At 46.2% G+C, this 13,854-nt stretch overlaps 1 protein-coding gene across 2 annotated transcripts in view; it reads right to left on the bottom strand.

Moving 5' to 3' along the window:
- SPOCK1 (SPARC (osteonectin), cwcv and kazal like domains proteoglycan 1) overlaps positions 1–13,854 on the bottom strand; it is a 583,899-nt gene that overhangs the window by 191,126 nt on the left and 378,919 nt on the right. For both annotated transcript variants that reach the window (XM_027546431.1, XM_027546430.1), the window contains one exon: positions 13,573–13,687. In XM_027546431.1, the coding sequence (XP_027402232.1) occupies positions 13,573–13,687 (115 nt within the window). The remainder of the gene's footprint in view (positions 1–13,572; positions 13,688–13,854) is intronic.

Below are 13,854 nucleotides of genomic sequence, written 5' to 3'. Positions count from 1 at the left end.
AAGTAAGTCCATCAGCTTGGCCCTGCACCTCCAGCTCCTTTCATGACTCAACTGATTCATTCATCCATGAAGTATGTTGTGAATACCTGCAGGGTGTGAAGACCTGGAGTCATACTCCAGAGGGAACTAGATATTATGAGTAAGTGGGATGAGCATGATCAGGGTGGAGTGGGGGTAGGGGACATACTCTGCTGGTAGGGTACTCACTAACCATGACAACTGACACAACCCCCACACGACAAACAGAAAGGCCTTGGCAGATGTGAACTCACATGAGCCTGGCAAGAATCGTCACCCCACCTTCTGGTTCCTTGAGCATCTGGAGTCTCATATGAGAAACTAACTTTCATTGAACACCTACTATGTTCCAGCATCATTTTAAAGTCATCCTCTGATGAGAAAATGCAGATTGCATGTAGGGAAGTATCTGGAAGTCTAAGAAGCCCTTATACAGAAGATGAGCTTTGAGCAGCCTTGCCCTGGTCCCCCATCTCTGCCACATAAAGGCTGTATAGGATTGAGCAAGTCACAAAGTGTCTGAGCCAGAGTCTCCACTCACTCTTAAACTCCTAGGAAAATGGTAAATACCACTGGCGTGCTGCCCCTTCCCTGCCTTCTACCCCTGGCCCAGTTCCAACTGCAGCTGTGCATGGCTGCTCCCTTCTTGAAATTTTAACTTTAGTTTATAGGATTCTGACCTGCTAGCCTAGACTATATGCATCTGTGTTCCTACTCCTCTAGGCTACAAGCTCCAATGAGGGAAGCAAACACACACACACACACACACTCACACCTAGTCTTCCAGCTCTTCTCACATAGCACACAATCTGGCTTTAAGAATAAGAATTCAAGAAAATTCAGTCCACATTTTCTTGTCAATTATAAAAAAACTCTACCAGATCTTTAACAATGGTTCTTTTAAATCTTCAATTCATAAACAATTGTTGTTTTATTCTGATGCTTTCTTGAAAGCTTTTGCAATAAACTATAATTAAAAAGTAATTTAAAAACTCAGTCCATCCTAAGCTACAACACTATGTCCCTCTCTGGTGCAAAGCCACATAAAAGTTCTTTTCACACCTGGCCTGAGAGCCGACCCTGTCTGTGGCCTTCAAAGCTCTGTACACTCTGGCCCTGCCTCCCTCCCCAGGTGCTCGTAGCCAGGCCCCTCTCTGTCACTGCCTTTCTGCAGCCCAGGCCTCTCTGCTCCTACTTCCTCTAGGACACGAAGGCCCTTCCCTTTCTCTGAGCCAAGGCCTTTGCAAAGACTGTTCCCCTCTCCAAGACGTCTTATTCCTGCTCTGTACCTTCTCCCCAGCTGGCACCTTACACCTTTCACCCCTTCAACCAACCTAAAGTGACTCTCTTATGGTACCCTGCTGTTATCCTACTTAATACATAGCACAATTTACATGATACTCCTTTATACCTGTCTTTTCCAGTAGACTTTAATCTCCACAAGGGTAGACTGTGTCTATTCATCACAGAATTCCAGAGTCTGGCAAGTGAAAAGCACCATAAATACTTGTTAAAGAAATGATCACAGACTCCAATTAATGACCTCTAACCCACCATCACCGGGTCTTCACAGGCAGTTCAGTGGAAAAGCACCTGCCAGCCAAGCAGGAGATGTGGGTTCAATCCCTGGGTTGGGAAGATCCCCTGGGGAATAAAATGGCAACCCACTCCAGTATTCTTGCTTGGGAAATTCCATGGACAGAGGAGCCTGGCAGGCTACAGTCCTTGGGGCTGCAAGGAGTCGAACACAACTGAAGGACTGAACAGTAGCAGCAACACATCATTACCAGTGTGCAGAAGTCCCTTTCCGAGAGACAGTCCTGCCAACAGGTGGGACTCAAGCCCGAAAGCCCTTCATCCCCATTACCTTCACAGATACCTCCCTGGACACTAGTTCCAGGCCAGAGGGGAGCCCTGTCACTTGGCCCTCCACTTGGGAATCCTCAGAGCCATGAGGTTTGAGCCAGAGCCTCCTGCCTCGTCCTCCAGTCAGCTAAGTGGGAAGCAGGGCACCCCAGCACCCCAGCTGCAGCAAGACCATGGACAAGACAGGCTGGAAGAGGGGCCTTCCACCTCTCAGTAAGACAACCACATTCATTTCAATGTGTACCCGTGAAAAACATCACTTAAGTGTGTGCCTTGGAAAGGTACCAAGGTCCCCAAACCAATTAACTTTCATCTCTCCTGTCCTTCTGTGCGTGGAAGGCCTTGCCGACTGCCCATCCCCTCTGTGAGGAACATTAAAGACAGGACATTAGCTTGAGAACATTCTATTTAAAACAAAAGTACATCCAAAGATAGCCTCAGACACCCATCTAAATCACCTCAAGTCCATTTTCTGGCCCCGGAACTCTCATGGTCAGTGCCCCAGATGGGTCCTAGCCTGGTGCCTGACATCCATAAAGAATGTCTTTCATGGTTCATTGGTTGAATTAATCTGATATAAAATGTCTAAACTAGAAACCTGTGAGTTGAGATCTTGATGAGTTTCGGCAGAGCAGCGAGCAGGCCACAGCAGATTTATTAATAACAAAGGCGAAGGAAAGAAGTTTAAAAAACTTAAAACAGAAGTAAGTGACAGTGGGAAAAACAACGTGATCAATTCTGAAAAAGAAGACGATGTTGTGTCCTGACGCCACACTGACCTTGCTCCCCTGGACACAGGGCACAGCTCTCTCCAGACCCTGGAAAGTGGCCAAGAACGGGCAGGCGACACACACATGCCATGAGTCTCAGGTGGCTTAAGCTTGTCTGCTGCCTCTTGTTTAAGGGTGGACGGGCTAAAATGACAACTCACACCCATGTGCCACTCAGCACACCCTGAGCCCTGATGGAAATCATGCCTCGCCATGACCTCTCCAAATTAGGCACACCCACCTCAACCTCCTGTTTTCTAATCCATCTCAAATGATGCACAAAATGTGTTACTGTATGTGGCTTAGTGACTAAACCACCACCATGCATTCCTTAATATGTAAGAGCACCAAGAAGCACAGCAGCAGAAGCACAGCAACTGCAGCCCAGTGATCTGGGGCAGAACCACAGAGCAGGGAAGTACGCTTAATGCTTTCTAACAAAGCTACGACAAACCTAGACAGCATATTAAAAAGCAGAGACATTATTTCGCTGAAAAGGTCCGTATAGTCAAAGCTATGATTTTTCTAATAGTCATGTATGGATGTGAGAGTTGGATCATAAAGAAGGCTGAGCACTGAACAACTGCTGCTTTTGAACTATGGTGATGGAGAAGAGCCTTGAGAGTCCCCTGGACAGCAAGGAGATCAAACCAGTCAATCTCAAAGGAAATCAACCCTGAATATTCATTGGAAGGACTGATGCTGAAACTGAGGCTCCAATACCTTGGCCACCTAATGAAAAGAGCCAACTCACTAGAAAAAACTCTGATGCTGGGAAAGACTGAGGACAAGAGGAGGAGGGAACGACACAGAATGAGATAATTGGATGGCATCACTGACTCAATGGACATGAGTTTGAGCAAACTCCAGGAGATGGTGAAGGACAGGGAAGCCTAGCCTGCCACGGTCCATGGGGTCACAGAGAGTCGGACACGACTTATTGATTGCAAAACAACAGAGACAGGGAGGGGATGAGAGAGTCATGCTCCATCAGTCCCTGTCGACAGCCACTCCCATCTCCACACACGCTTGGCTCACTAGCTCTCCAGCAACCTTGCATCTGGGCATGTGTGTCTTCAGAGAATTCCACCATAACACATTCTCCATCTCCTCCAGATAGAATCAGGCTCAAAAAAAGAGCCAGAGAGAAGAGACAAGGCTCCTTTGCTTTGGATCCACTAGAAACTGAACTGCCCTCTCTAGCAGGAGGCCCTTCTCTAGCAGTGCAGCCAGGAGGTGGGGATGGCAGGCTGGCAGAGGGCGCTGGAGAGTATTCGCGCAGGGCAGAGGATCCAGTCCCTGAGAGCTACACTCAGAAACTGCCCAGTCAGGCAGGAGACCATGAGACTGACTGAGAGGCCTCACCAAGTAGCCCTGCCCTCATCCACCCTGTCTTCAGACATAACTCTGCTTTGGCACTGGCAGTAAGGTTTGGAAAAAAAAAAGGGGGGGGCGGGGGGCAAGGAAACCAAGGCAGGGCAAGATATGGGTCTGGGACATTTTCCTGACAGATGTGATTTTTATGTATTTTTAATGTATTTATGAAACTTGCCTAGTGAATCTGCCTTCCAATGTAAAGGTCTGCCTCTCACTCCTCTCCTGGCTCCAAGGGACTACAGATTCCACATGATGATTCTCATCTCCATTATGAATTGTTTTTGACTCTCTGCTGCTTTGGTCCTCAAGCTCATCTAATCAATACCCCTGCTTCAGAGAGGAAAACAAAGGTGGGGAGAAGCTAACTGGCTTTGCATGAGTTGTTCAGTCTTGCTTAGTGAAGGCCTTAGAAGCAGCTCAGGGGTGGAGGCATATGGTACTTCTTTCCTTTGAAAAAATAGCTTTGGTTTAAAGTAATTAAATATCTGTGTATTTAAGTGACATGTAGTTTGAATGATTGCTTTTGGAAAAACCACAGAGAGGAAAAACGAATCCAGAACTACTGCTTTTGGCATAGAAAGAAGGAAATGGGGTTAATAGCCGAGCTCCCCGCCAACCCCTCTATAAGGGGAAAGAGTCAGGAGAGAAGTTCCCAGGAGTGTGTGTGGAGGGGATCTAGGATTAGGAACAGATTGAGTCCTGGGCCACAGCACTGTAGGCAAAAGCGAACTCGACAGTGAAAACTCACACCCATGGCTCTGCAGCAGAGGGGGCTGCATCCCTCCATCCTGGTTCCAAATCTGCCCCTTACAGCCCTGTGCAACCAAGGGAGTTACTGACGGAAACTCAATAATCCCATCTGTAAAATGGGAATCATAATACAGACCGACAGACCCCTTTGGGAAATCCATAAGGGCACTTCTGCTCAGTGAGCTGAACCCAGTAGTGAGACGGGCTGGGACCTGGGACCCTTGCTGCAATGCTTGCACCTGGACACATCTCTCCTCCAGCAATGAAATACAAAGAAACTGTAGGGACTAAAAACAACCCAGGGCATATGCAGTTGGGGCAAATTCTGGACGCAAAAGATACGAAGAGACCAAAAAACCCAACTTCCACTTTTGAAGTGCCTGGAGCAAAAACAGGGTGTTGGCAGTAAAAGCAGGGTACTGCGCATGCGCCCTGCACACAACACTACCCAAGGGGTGGGCACACCACCTCAGCCACCCCTCTGGCCTGGGCCCTGGACACACCCCCACCCTCACCCCATATAAGGAATAAGCAAGGGAAACTGGTTTTATTCTCATTCCCTCCTGCTACAGTAGGGGCCTGAGGAAAGCCTTGCCTGAGTTTCTTGTCTGGCCTCTAGTCAATTTCTATTGACTGGGGGAAGGCCAAGAACCCTGGTTGGTTAACAGTAGGTGGCCAGCAAGTGGCAGCTTGGAACCAACCACTTTCTCTCTGTTTCCTTCAGCACCCTCGGGAAGGTGTTTGCAAAACAACAGACCACAGCAGTGGGTTTTCTGTTTAGAAAGGTGACTGATTCAGAAGTGGGCCCACACTCCAAACTCCACTGCACGTATTCCACAAATGGCCGAGAAACAGCATCAAGCCCTCATTAGCACCCTACCCAGACAACATGGCAAACAAAGATCCCGCAAGGCTAGCATAGAACACAAGGCAGTTCATAGGCCCCTTGGAGAAAGGGTATGCGTGGCATTCATACAAAATTATAGTAAGGAATGCAGGCATGATTCCACTTTGGTAACTGGAAACAATGCCTGGAATTGTGAAGCACCAGAAAGCCATCCAGGTACCCAGGAATCACCCGCCTTCCACGTGGCTGTGTGTCTCCCAAACTGAGACAGACACGTGTGTATATAATCAACCAGTTCAAAGTCCCTGTAGCAGGAGGCAGTGCTTTGCTGTAAAACAAAACTGAGATGAAATAACCGTCATCCTTTCAAATATCCTCTGAGAGTTTGGTATTTGAGGCGCATCCTGTGATGTACTTCTCTCTGACCTCAGACACTTTGATTCTGTTTTTCAAGTTCACATAAAAGACAGAGAGCTCTCAGATTGGTCCACTGCACTGCCAGCCTCGACTGGATCTGAATTCTTCACTGGTGCCGAGAATTCGTTGTTATTCCAGATAATTAGGAAGTAGAGATAAAGGACCATTACGTTAGAGAGGCCTGGCCCACTGGGAAGACCAGCTGTCGGCTCCTTATTTAAAAACAGATTAGTTCCCACTGCTCCCAGAAGGCTTCCAAGGGTACACTCAGACATCGAGAGTCCCACCCTGACATCCTTCCCTGTCATTCACGATGCACGTGCAGAATTTGAGAATGCAGCTTGTCTGGAAGACTTAAAACAAATGCTTCAATTTTCCATTCTCCAAATGAAAATCAATGGCAACAGAGAGGCAAAATCAATGTTCAGCGCTCTGTAGGGAGAAGCCCTCCCCATCTCTCGCCCACCCAGAACAATAAATCAGAATGAGCTATCCCACTGGCAGTGAATTCCTGAGAGCAGATCCCTCTGCAGGTAGTATGACTTTCTGTCCATTTTTTCATCAATCACACCCTAAGAGGGTATTCTCTTTAAGAAGAGCTGAGAGAATATTTTTAAAACTTAAGTTAGAAAGAGTAACACACTGCTGTACTAAAAACTCTTCTTCCCTAAACTGATTTGCCACTAGGATCTTTGGCACCTAAGACCAGAATTTGACTTAACTGTTTCCCCAAGTTATCAAACATTAAAGAATGCTCAGGCACCCCAATGACCCACTTCCCAAAACAAACCATGATCTGCTGTCACCAATGGTTAGCTTATATCCACCACAATGCCATATAAACATAAATCATACAATTCATATTTTTTGTCCTCTGTCACTGAGCAGAATTATTATGAGATTCATCCATGCTGTAGCACGTATCAATAGCTTATTCTTTTTTTCATTTTTGAGTATTACTCCATTGAAATGAATATACCACAGCTTGTTATCTGTTCACCTGTTGATGAATGTTTGGGCTGTTTCCAGCTTTTAGCTGTTACAAGTAAAGCTGCTATGAACATTTGTGAGTCAGCCTTTACATGGACATATGCTTTCATTACATATTCTAGAAACAAATCTTTTGTTGGACATATGTTTTGCAAATATTTTCTCCCAGTGTGGCTTGTCCTTTTATTAGTCTAACAGTGTCTTTTGAAGATCAAAGTTTTTACTTTTGATGAAATCCAATTTGGTGATTTTCTTTTTTTTTTTTTTCTGGCATTTATAGTTCATGGTTTCTTTGTGCTCTGTTTAAGAAATCTTTATCAATCCCAAGGTTACTACTCTTGCTTCTTTCTAAAAGCTCTACCATCTCAGCTCTTATATTTAGGTCTATGATCCACTTCAAGTTATTTTTAATATTGTACATTATATAATCACTAAGATTTATATCGATAAAGTGCTGTGGTATCATAAAATACTTATTTGTAAATATCAATTGAAGAGAACCCAATACCAATTGTTATATACATGATAAACACCACTCAATAAGCAAGTTTTGACAAAAACAAATCAATGGACAAAAGTAGAGGAAAGAATGGAAGGCGATGTACTGGAATATTTTAATTACTATTTTTAGATTCTATGACCATGGCTTGTTTCCTGTTTCTTTTTCTTTGTCTATACTTTTCAGTGTTTTCCATAATGAGCCTCAATTACCATAATATCAAAAATAAATTAGAATGTTAAGAAAAAGTCATCTAAGAGAAGCTTTTGTGACCCCAGGTTTCCTTCACACTGCTCTTAAGTGCATCAATGGCCCTCTTAGAGCACCTAAAAGATGAACATGCAACCAAGAATTAACCCTCTCCCCACCCTACTCAATACAGCTCAACAACAAGAAGAGATAAAACGCAGAATTTCCAAAGAGAATCTGAGTTTAGCTGAAGTCTCTCAATGAAACTAACCACAAGCCCAATACCATTCTAATACTGGGGGAGCGTTTGCACTGAAATTGCTAGTCCAGTCACCCTGACACCAGGTGGTCACAAATGTGTGTGTGTCAAACAGCTTCTCCACTCACGTAGTCTCCAAGGGCAAAGAAAACTAATGAATTTCTCTTGTAGATGTGCTTATAGTCCTCCGTCTAAACTTGCTTGCAAAGACAGCCCAAGTCCGCAGCCTCACAAGCAGCCCCAGGCCAACCAGCCATCTCTCCATGTGTGTGCGGTCCTGACTGTCTGGCAGGCAGGATTTACCCCTTGAGCTGCTGCAGAGGCCAGACGGCCTGATGGGATTGCCTACAGATGTTTCAGAGAAAGAAAGATGACTTCCCTGATTGATGAATAAATAAGAGTTGTCAACACGGCCTCCCTGGTCAGAAGGGATCCCTGAAGTATAATGTGGAAGGACAGATGTTTCATCTGGGAAGACGTCCAAGACCCAAGAAGAGGTGTGTACTGGGCTGATAAGGGCTGAGTAATTCAGCCTCCAAAGGGGAGGGGAGGCAGGCACAACTGCAGAGAACACCACCACAGAGCTCCCCCTGGACACAGGCCACCTCCCCAATCCTGAGGAGGACACGGGCATACCCCTCAGTCAGAGCCTCCTCTTTGGGCTGTTTTTCCAGTCAATGAATGATACCCATCATCAGAAATGCAGTTTTTGTCCAACTCCTCACCTGTCGTGAATCACAAAGCAGGCACCAGGCTTCCGTGGGCAGGAAATCCAAAGGCCAGAACAAGACAGTGGGCAGGGCCCCTGGGGTGAGCTACTTATTCTCAGGAGCATGCAAATGAGGGGTTTTCTGGCTGGACTTCCAGAATGAATCAGACAATAGTAATATCTATTACCATAACTGCTGTAGTCATTGTAAAACTAGTTGTCCTTATGTGACACTAAACTATGTACCTCCGTCTTTCTGACCTCTCACAAAAAAATACACACAAAATGTTCTATGCAAGGATTAGTAAAACTTACCACCCATAAACCCTCTCTGCAAGAATCACTAAAGGATGTATCCCAGCAAATGGGCAAGAGGAAGGGGGTAAACACTTTCTTTAAACCCATGTTAGAGTGGAGGGAACCCAGAATCAGAAAGGTCGAGTAACTTACCAAGGTCACACAGCTAGAAAGTAGCCAACCTGGGAATGGAGCCCAGAATGGTCTCATTCTCAAATCTATGCTCTGAGCCACTGAACTCTGTAGCCACCAGGAGATGCCAGAGATGAGGATAACACTTTCAACACGAGCAAAAAAGTGGTGGTGTTTCCAAACAAAAACACGGCATGCCCAGAAAAGCACCATTTACACCTAGATATGCCACAGGACTGGAAAAGGCAATGGCACCCCGCTCCAGTGCTCCTGCCTGGAGAATCCCATGGATGGAGGAGCCTGGTAGGCTGCAGTCCATGGGGTCGCTGAGGGTTGGACATGACTGAACGACTTCACTTTCACTTTTCACTTTCATGCATTGGAGAAGGGAATGGCAACCCACTCCAGTGTTCTTGCCTGGAGAATCCTAGGGACGGGGGAGCAGAGTTGGACACGACTGAAGCAACTTAGCAGCAGCAGCAGCATGCCACAGGACTGGAAAAGGTCAGTTTTCATTCCAATCCCAAAGAAAGGCAATGCCAAAGAATGCTCAAACTACCACACAATTGCACTCATCTCACATGCTAGTAAAGTAATGCTCAAAATTCTCCAAGCCAGGCTTCAGCAATATGAACCGTGAACTTCCTGATGTTCAAGCTGATTTTAGAAAAGGCAGAGGAACCAGAGATCAAATTGCCAACATCGCTAGATCATCAAAAAAGCAAGAGAGTTCCAGAAAAACATCTATTTATGCTTTATTGACTATGCCAAAGCCTTTGACTGTGTGGATCACAATAAACTGTGGAAAATTCTGAAAGAGATGGGAATACCAGACCACCTGACCTGCCTCTTGAGAAATCTGTATGCAGGTCAGGAAGCAACAGTTAGAACTGGACATGGAACAACAGACTGGTTCCAAATAGGAAAAGGAGTACGTCAAGGTTGTATATTGTCACCCTGCTTATTTAACTTATATGCAGAGTACATCATGAGAAACGCTGGACTGGAAGAAACACAAGCTGCAATCAAGACTGCTGGGAGAAATATCAATAACCTCAGATATGCAGATGACACCACCCTTATGGCAGAAAGTGGAGAAGAACTAAAGAGACTCTTGAAAGTGAAAGTGGAGAGTGAAAAAGTTGGCTTAAAGCTCAACATTCAGAAAACGAAGATCATGGCATCTGGTCCCACGCATTCATGGGACATAGATGGAGAAACAGTGGAAATATTTTTGGGGTCTCCAAAATCACTGCAGATGGTGATTGCAGCCATGAAATTAAAAGACGCTTACTCCTTGGAAGGAAAGTTATGACCAACCTAGATAGCATATTCAAAAGCAGAGACATTACTTTGCCAACAAAGGTCCGTCTAGTCAAGGCTATGATTTTTCCTGTGGTCATGTATGGATGTCCGAGTTGGACTATGAAAAAGGCTGAGCGCCGAAGAATTGATGCTTTTGAACTGTGGTGTTGGAGAAGACTCTTGAGAGTCCCTTGGACTGCAAGGAGATCCAACCAGTACATTGTGAAGGAGATCAGCCTTGGGATTTCTTTGGAGGGAATGATGCTGAGGCTGAAACTCCAGTGCTTTGGCCACCTCATGGGAAGAGTTGACTCATTGGAAAAGACTCTGATGCTGGGAGGGATTGGGGGCAGGAGGAGAAAGGGACGACAGAGGATGAAATGGCTGGATGGCATCACTGACTCGATGGACGTGAGTGAACTCCGGGAGTTGGTGATGGACAGGGAGGCCTGGCGTGCTGTGATTCATGGGGTCATGAAGAGTCAGACATGACTGAGCTACTGAACTGAACTGAACTGAACTGATGCCTGAATACCAGTGAGGTTTCTGCCTGTGTCTCAAACAGATTTGAGCTTATAACTAAAACTCTCTTGTCTGGGACTTACAGACAGGGCTATATTCCAGGAGGAAACAGGCAATGGACTGTCCATGTTACACACACACACACACACACACATAAAACCAGATGGTCGATCAACACAACACTATTCCAAGGAGTATTTGGTATTTGCAGCAAAAGAGACCACACTGTTTGTCCTTCAGAGAATGAAGAAGTCTTGTGTGGCAGGAGAATCTAGGAGAGCTTTCTCACGGTATATATGCCTTAGAAGGACTTTTGAAGAACAACAAAAAATGATTGTTTTTCACATCCCACCCTGCATGTAGTGATCTAGATTTTCCTTGAGAGGAGAAATAGGGTCTCTTGTTTACCTCTGCAGCCTCAAAGCCAAACAAAGGCCTGGCATATAGTAGGTACCTAATACCTTTTTGTTAAATGACAAGGAATGAGAGGATAGACAAAACAGATCAAATGATGTGGCCTATGCATGGTACTCAGAGAAAGCAATGGCACCCCACTCCAGTACTCTTGCCTGGAAAATACCATGGATGGAGGGGCCTGGTGGGCTGCAGTCCATGGGGTCCCTAGAAGTCGGACACGACTGAGCGACTTCACTTTCACTTTTCACTTTCATTCATTGGAGAAGGAAATGGCAACCCACTCCAATGTTCTTGCCTGGAGAATGCCAGGGATGGGGGAGCCTTGGGGGCTGCCGTCTATGGGGTCACACAGAGTCGGATACGACTGAAGCGACTTAGCAGCAGCAGCAGCAGCAGCATGCATGGTACTGACGAAAAACATAAGCTTTGGAGCTCGACAGTCCTCGACACAGCTGCCACTTACAACTATACAAGCAAATGACCAACTCCTTTCTCTGCCTCAGTTTTCTCATTTTTAGAATGAAGACAAAAATCAGCACCAACTTGAAAAAAATCACTGGAGGAATTCAAGGCTACAGGTCCTGAGCATAATGCCTGGCATATGCTAGATAGGGTTCAGGGGTGAGATCTGGCTTTAATTCCAGCGAGAACACTGGGGAAGAGCAAAGCACATTATAACACCTTGAATCCCAGTCTTATGGAGACAAAACTTGACTGTTGTTAGGTGATCACAGAGACCAGGTCCGCGGCTGCAGGTGCTGGGTTTGCAGGGCCCTGTGCTATCAGGCCACTCCCAAGCACCGCTTCACTGCTGGACTGCCTGCCAGAGCATAGGAGCTCCCCACACATGTTCTTAGGAACTGAGGGAACTGAAAGCATGTCCCCAAAAGAGCGGCCACAGGGGCAAGCATTGCTCCGACTTCAAGAACTAAGAGATGGGATAGGACTCATTCTGCACGGTCCCAGGGTCAAATTGGAACTAACCAAAGGGCATATGTTATAACAAGTCAGATTTATCAGAAAGGCTACTCTTCTTTGCCTGAGTTTATGGTGCAGTGTAGGTAAATGGCTGATAAAGTCGCCAAATTCAAGCGTGTGTAACTCCACTGCCTCTTGCTGCACCTCTCCACTTTAGAGTCAATACAGGCACAAGGGTGGGAATGGCACTGAAATCACCTTTCTCCCACCTGCATCCCATCCAACCCCATTCTTGAAGAAAGTTTGTTGGGTGCATGTGTGCATGCGTGTGTGTGTGTGTGTGTTCTTACTTCAAGTATTTCTGCAGGACTGAAGGCAGAAGTAGCCTGAATTCAAAGGCTCATTTGTAAAAATCTAAGCTCCAGTGTTTTGGTCATCTGATGCAAACAGACAATTCATTGGAAAAGTCCTTGATGCTGGGAAAGACTGAGTTCAGAAGGAGAAGAGGGCATCAGAGGATGAGATGGCTGGATGGCATCACCAATGCAATGAATATGAACTCGGGTAAACTCCAGGAGATGGTGAGGGAGAGGGAGGCCTGGTGTGCTGCAATCCAAGGTGTCGCAAAGAGTCAGACAGGACTGTGTGACTAAATACCAACAAAGCCCAGCAGATGCTCAGAATGGGTGGAGGGTACAGGACAAAGGCTTTAATAACCCTGAAGATGAAGGGAGAGACTTCCCCCTGTGCTGAGGAAGCGGGTATCAAGTGCTTTGCCCTGAGGAAACAGGAAGACACGTTCTCGGAGGGAATTCTGGTGTGGCTGTCTTGAGGAGCAGGACCCCAAACCAGGACTCTCAGCCTGGCAAAGATTCCCACATCCCATGGAGTGCTGAAGCAGATAAACTCCCAGCTCTGACTTCAAGGGACCTTCAAGGATTATCATGGGGAGGATGTCTGTGGCAACCAGAAGACTAAAGAGAAACTTCCTGGATCCTGAAGTCATCCAAGGAGGAGGAACGGCCCCACAATGACCAGAAAGGGGTTTTCTGTTCATCTGCTTGGATGAGGGCTCAGAGTCAGATAAAGTTGATTCAAAGGAAATTAAAAGGTTAACTTTCTTTGCATATGTGTTTGAGAACTGAGATGCATACCATAGCAAGACAGCATGTACCATGCACCACATAAGACACAGATCAAACACCTGTCTCCTCCTCCCCCCTATCCCCCAGCCAGAGGTCAGGTACCCCAGATCTGGTGGCTGGAGAATACCTTGGGGCCCTTGGTTACCTGGGGAGCAGGTGCTTGCGGCTGACACACAGGGCGGTCTGGTAGTCCTGGGTCACACACACCTTGTGAGGACTGCATTTCACCTTCAGGCAGGGATCTTTGGCTGGGTCCAGGGCTGTGGCAAGAAAAGCAAGAGGAGAAGAGTTAGGACCTCCAGGTAAATTTAATTTATACTTATACTCAAATAAACAAGTGGGAAACAAACAGACCACGTGTTTGCACTCTGCACTGTTTACTTAGGCTGGAGGGAATTAGACTAAAAACCCAAACCAGGGGGAATTC

Source organism: Bos indicus x Bos taurus, chromosome 7 (assembly GCF_003369695.1).
Source record: "Bos indicus x Bos taurus breed Angus x Brahman F1 hybrid chromosome 7, Bos_hybrid_MaternalHap_v2.0, whole genome shotgun sequence".
Taxonomy (NCBI): Eukaryota; Metazoa; Chordata; class Mammalia; order Artiodactyla; family Bovidae; genus Bos; species Bos indicus x Bos taurus.
The sequence above is the reverse complement of the archived record's forward strand: the minus strand, read 5'-3'. Positions and strand labels throughout refer to the sequence as shown.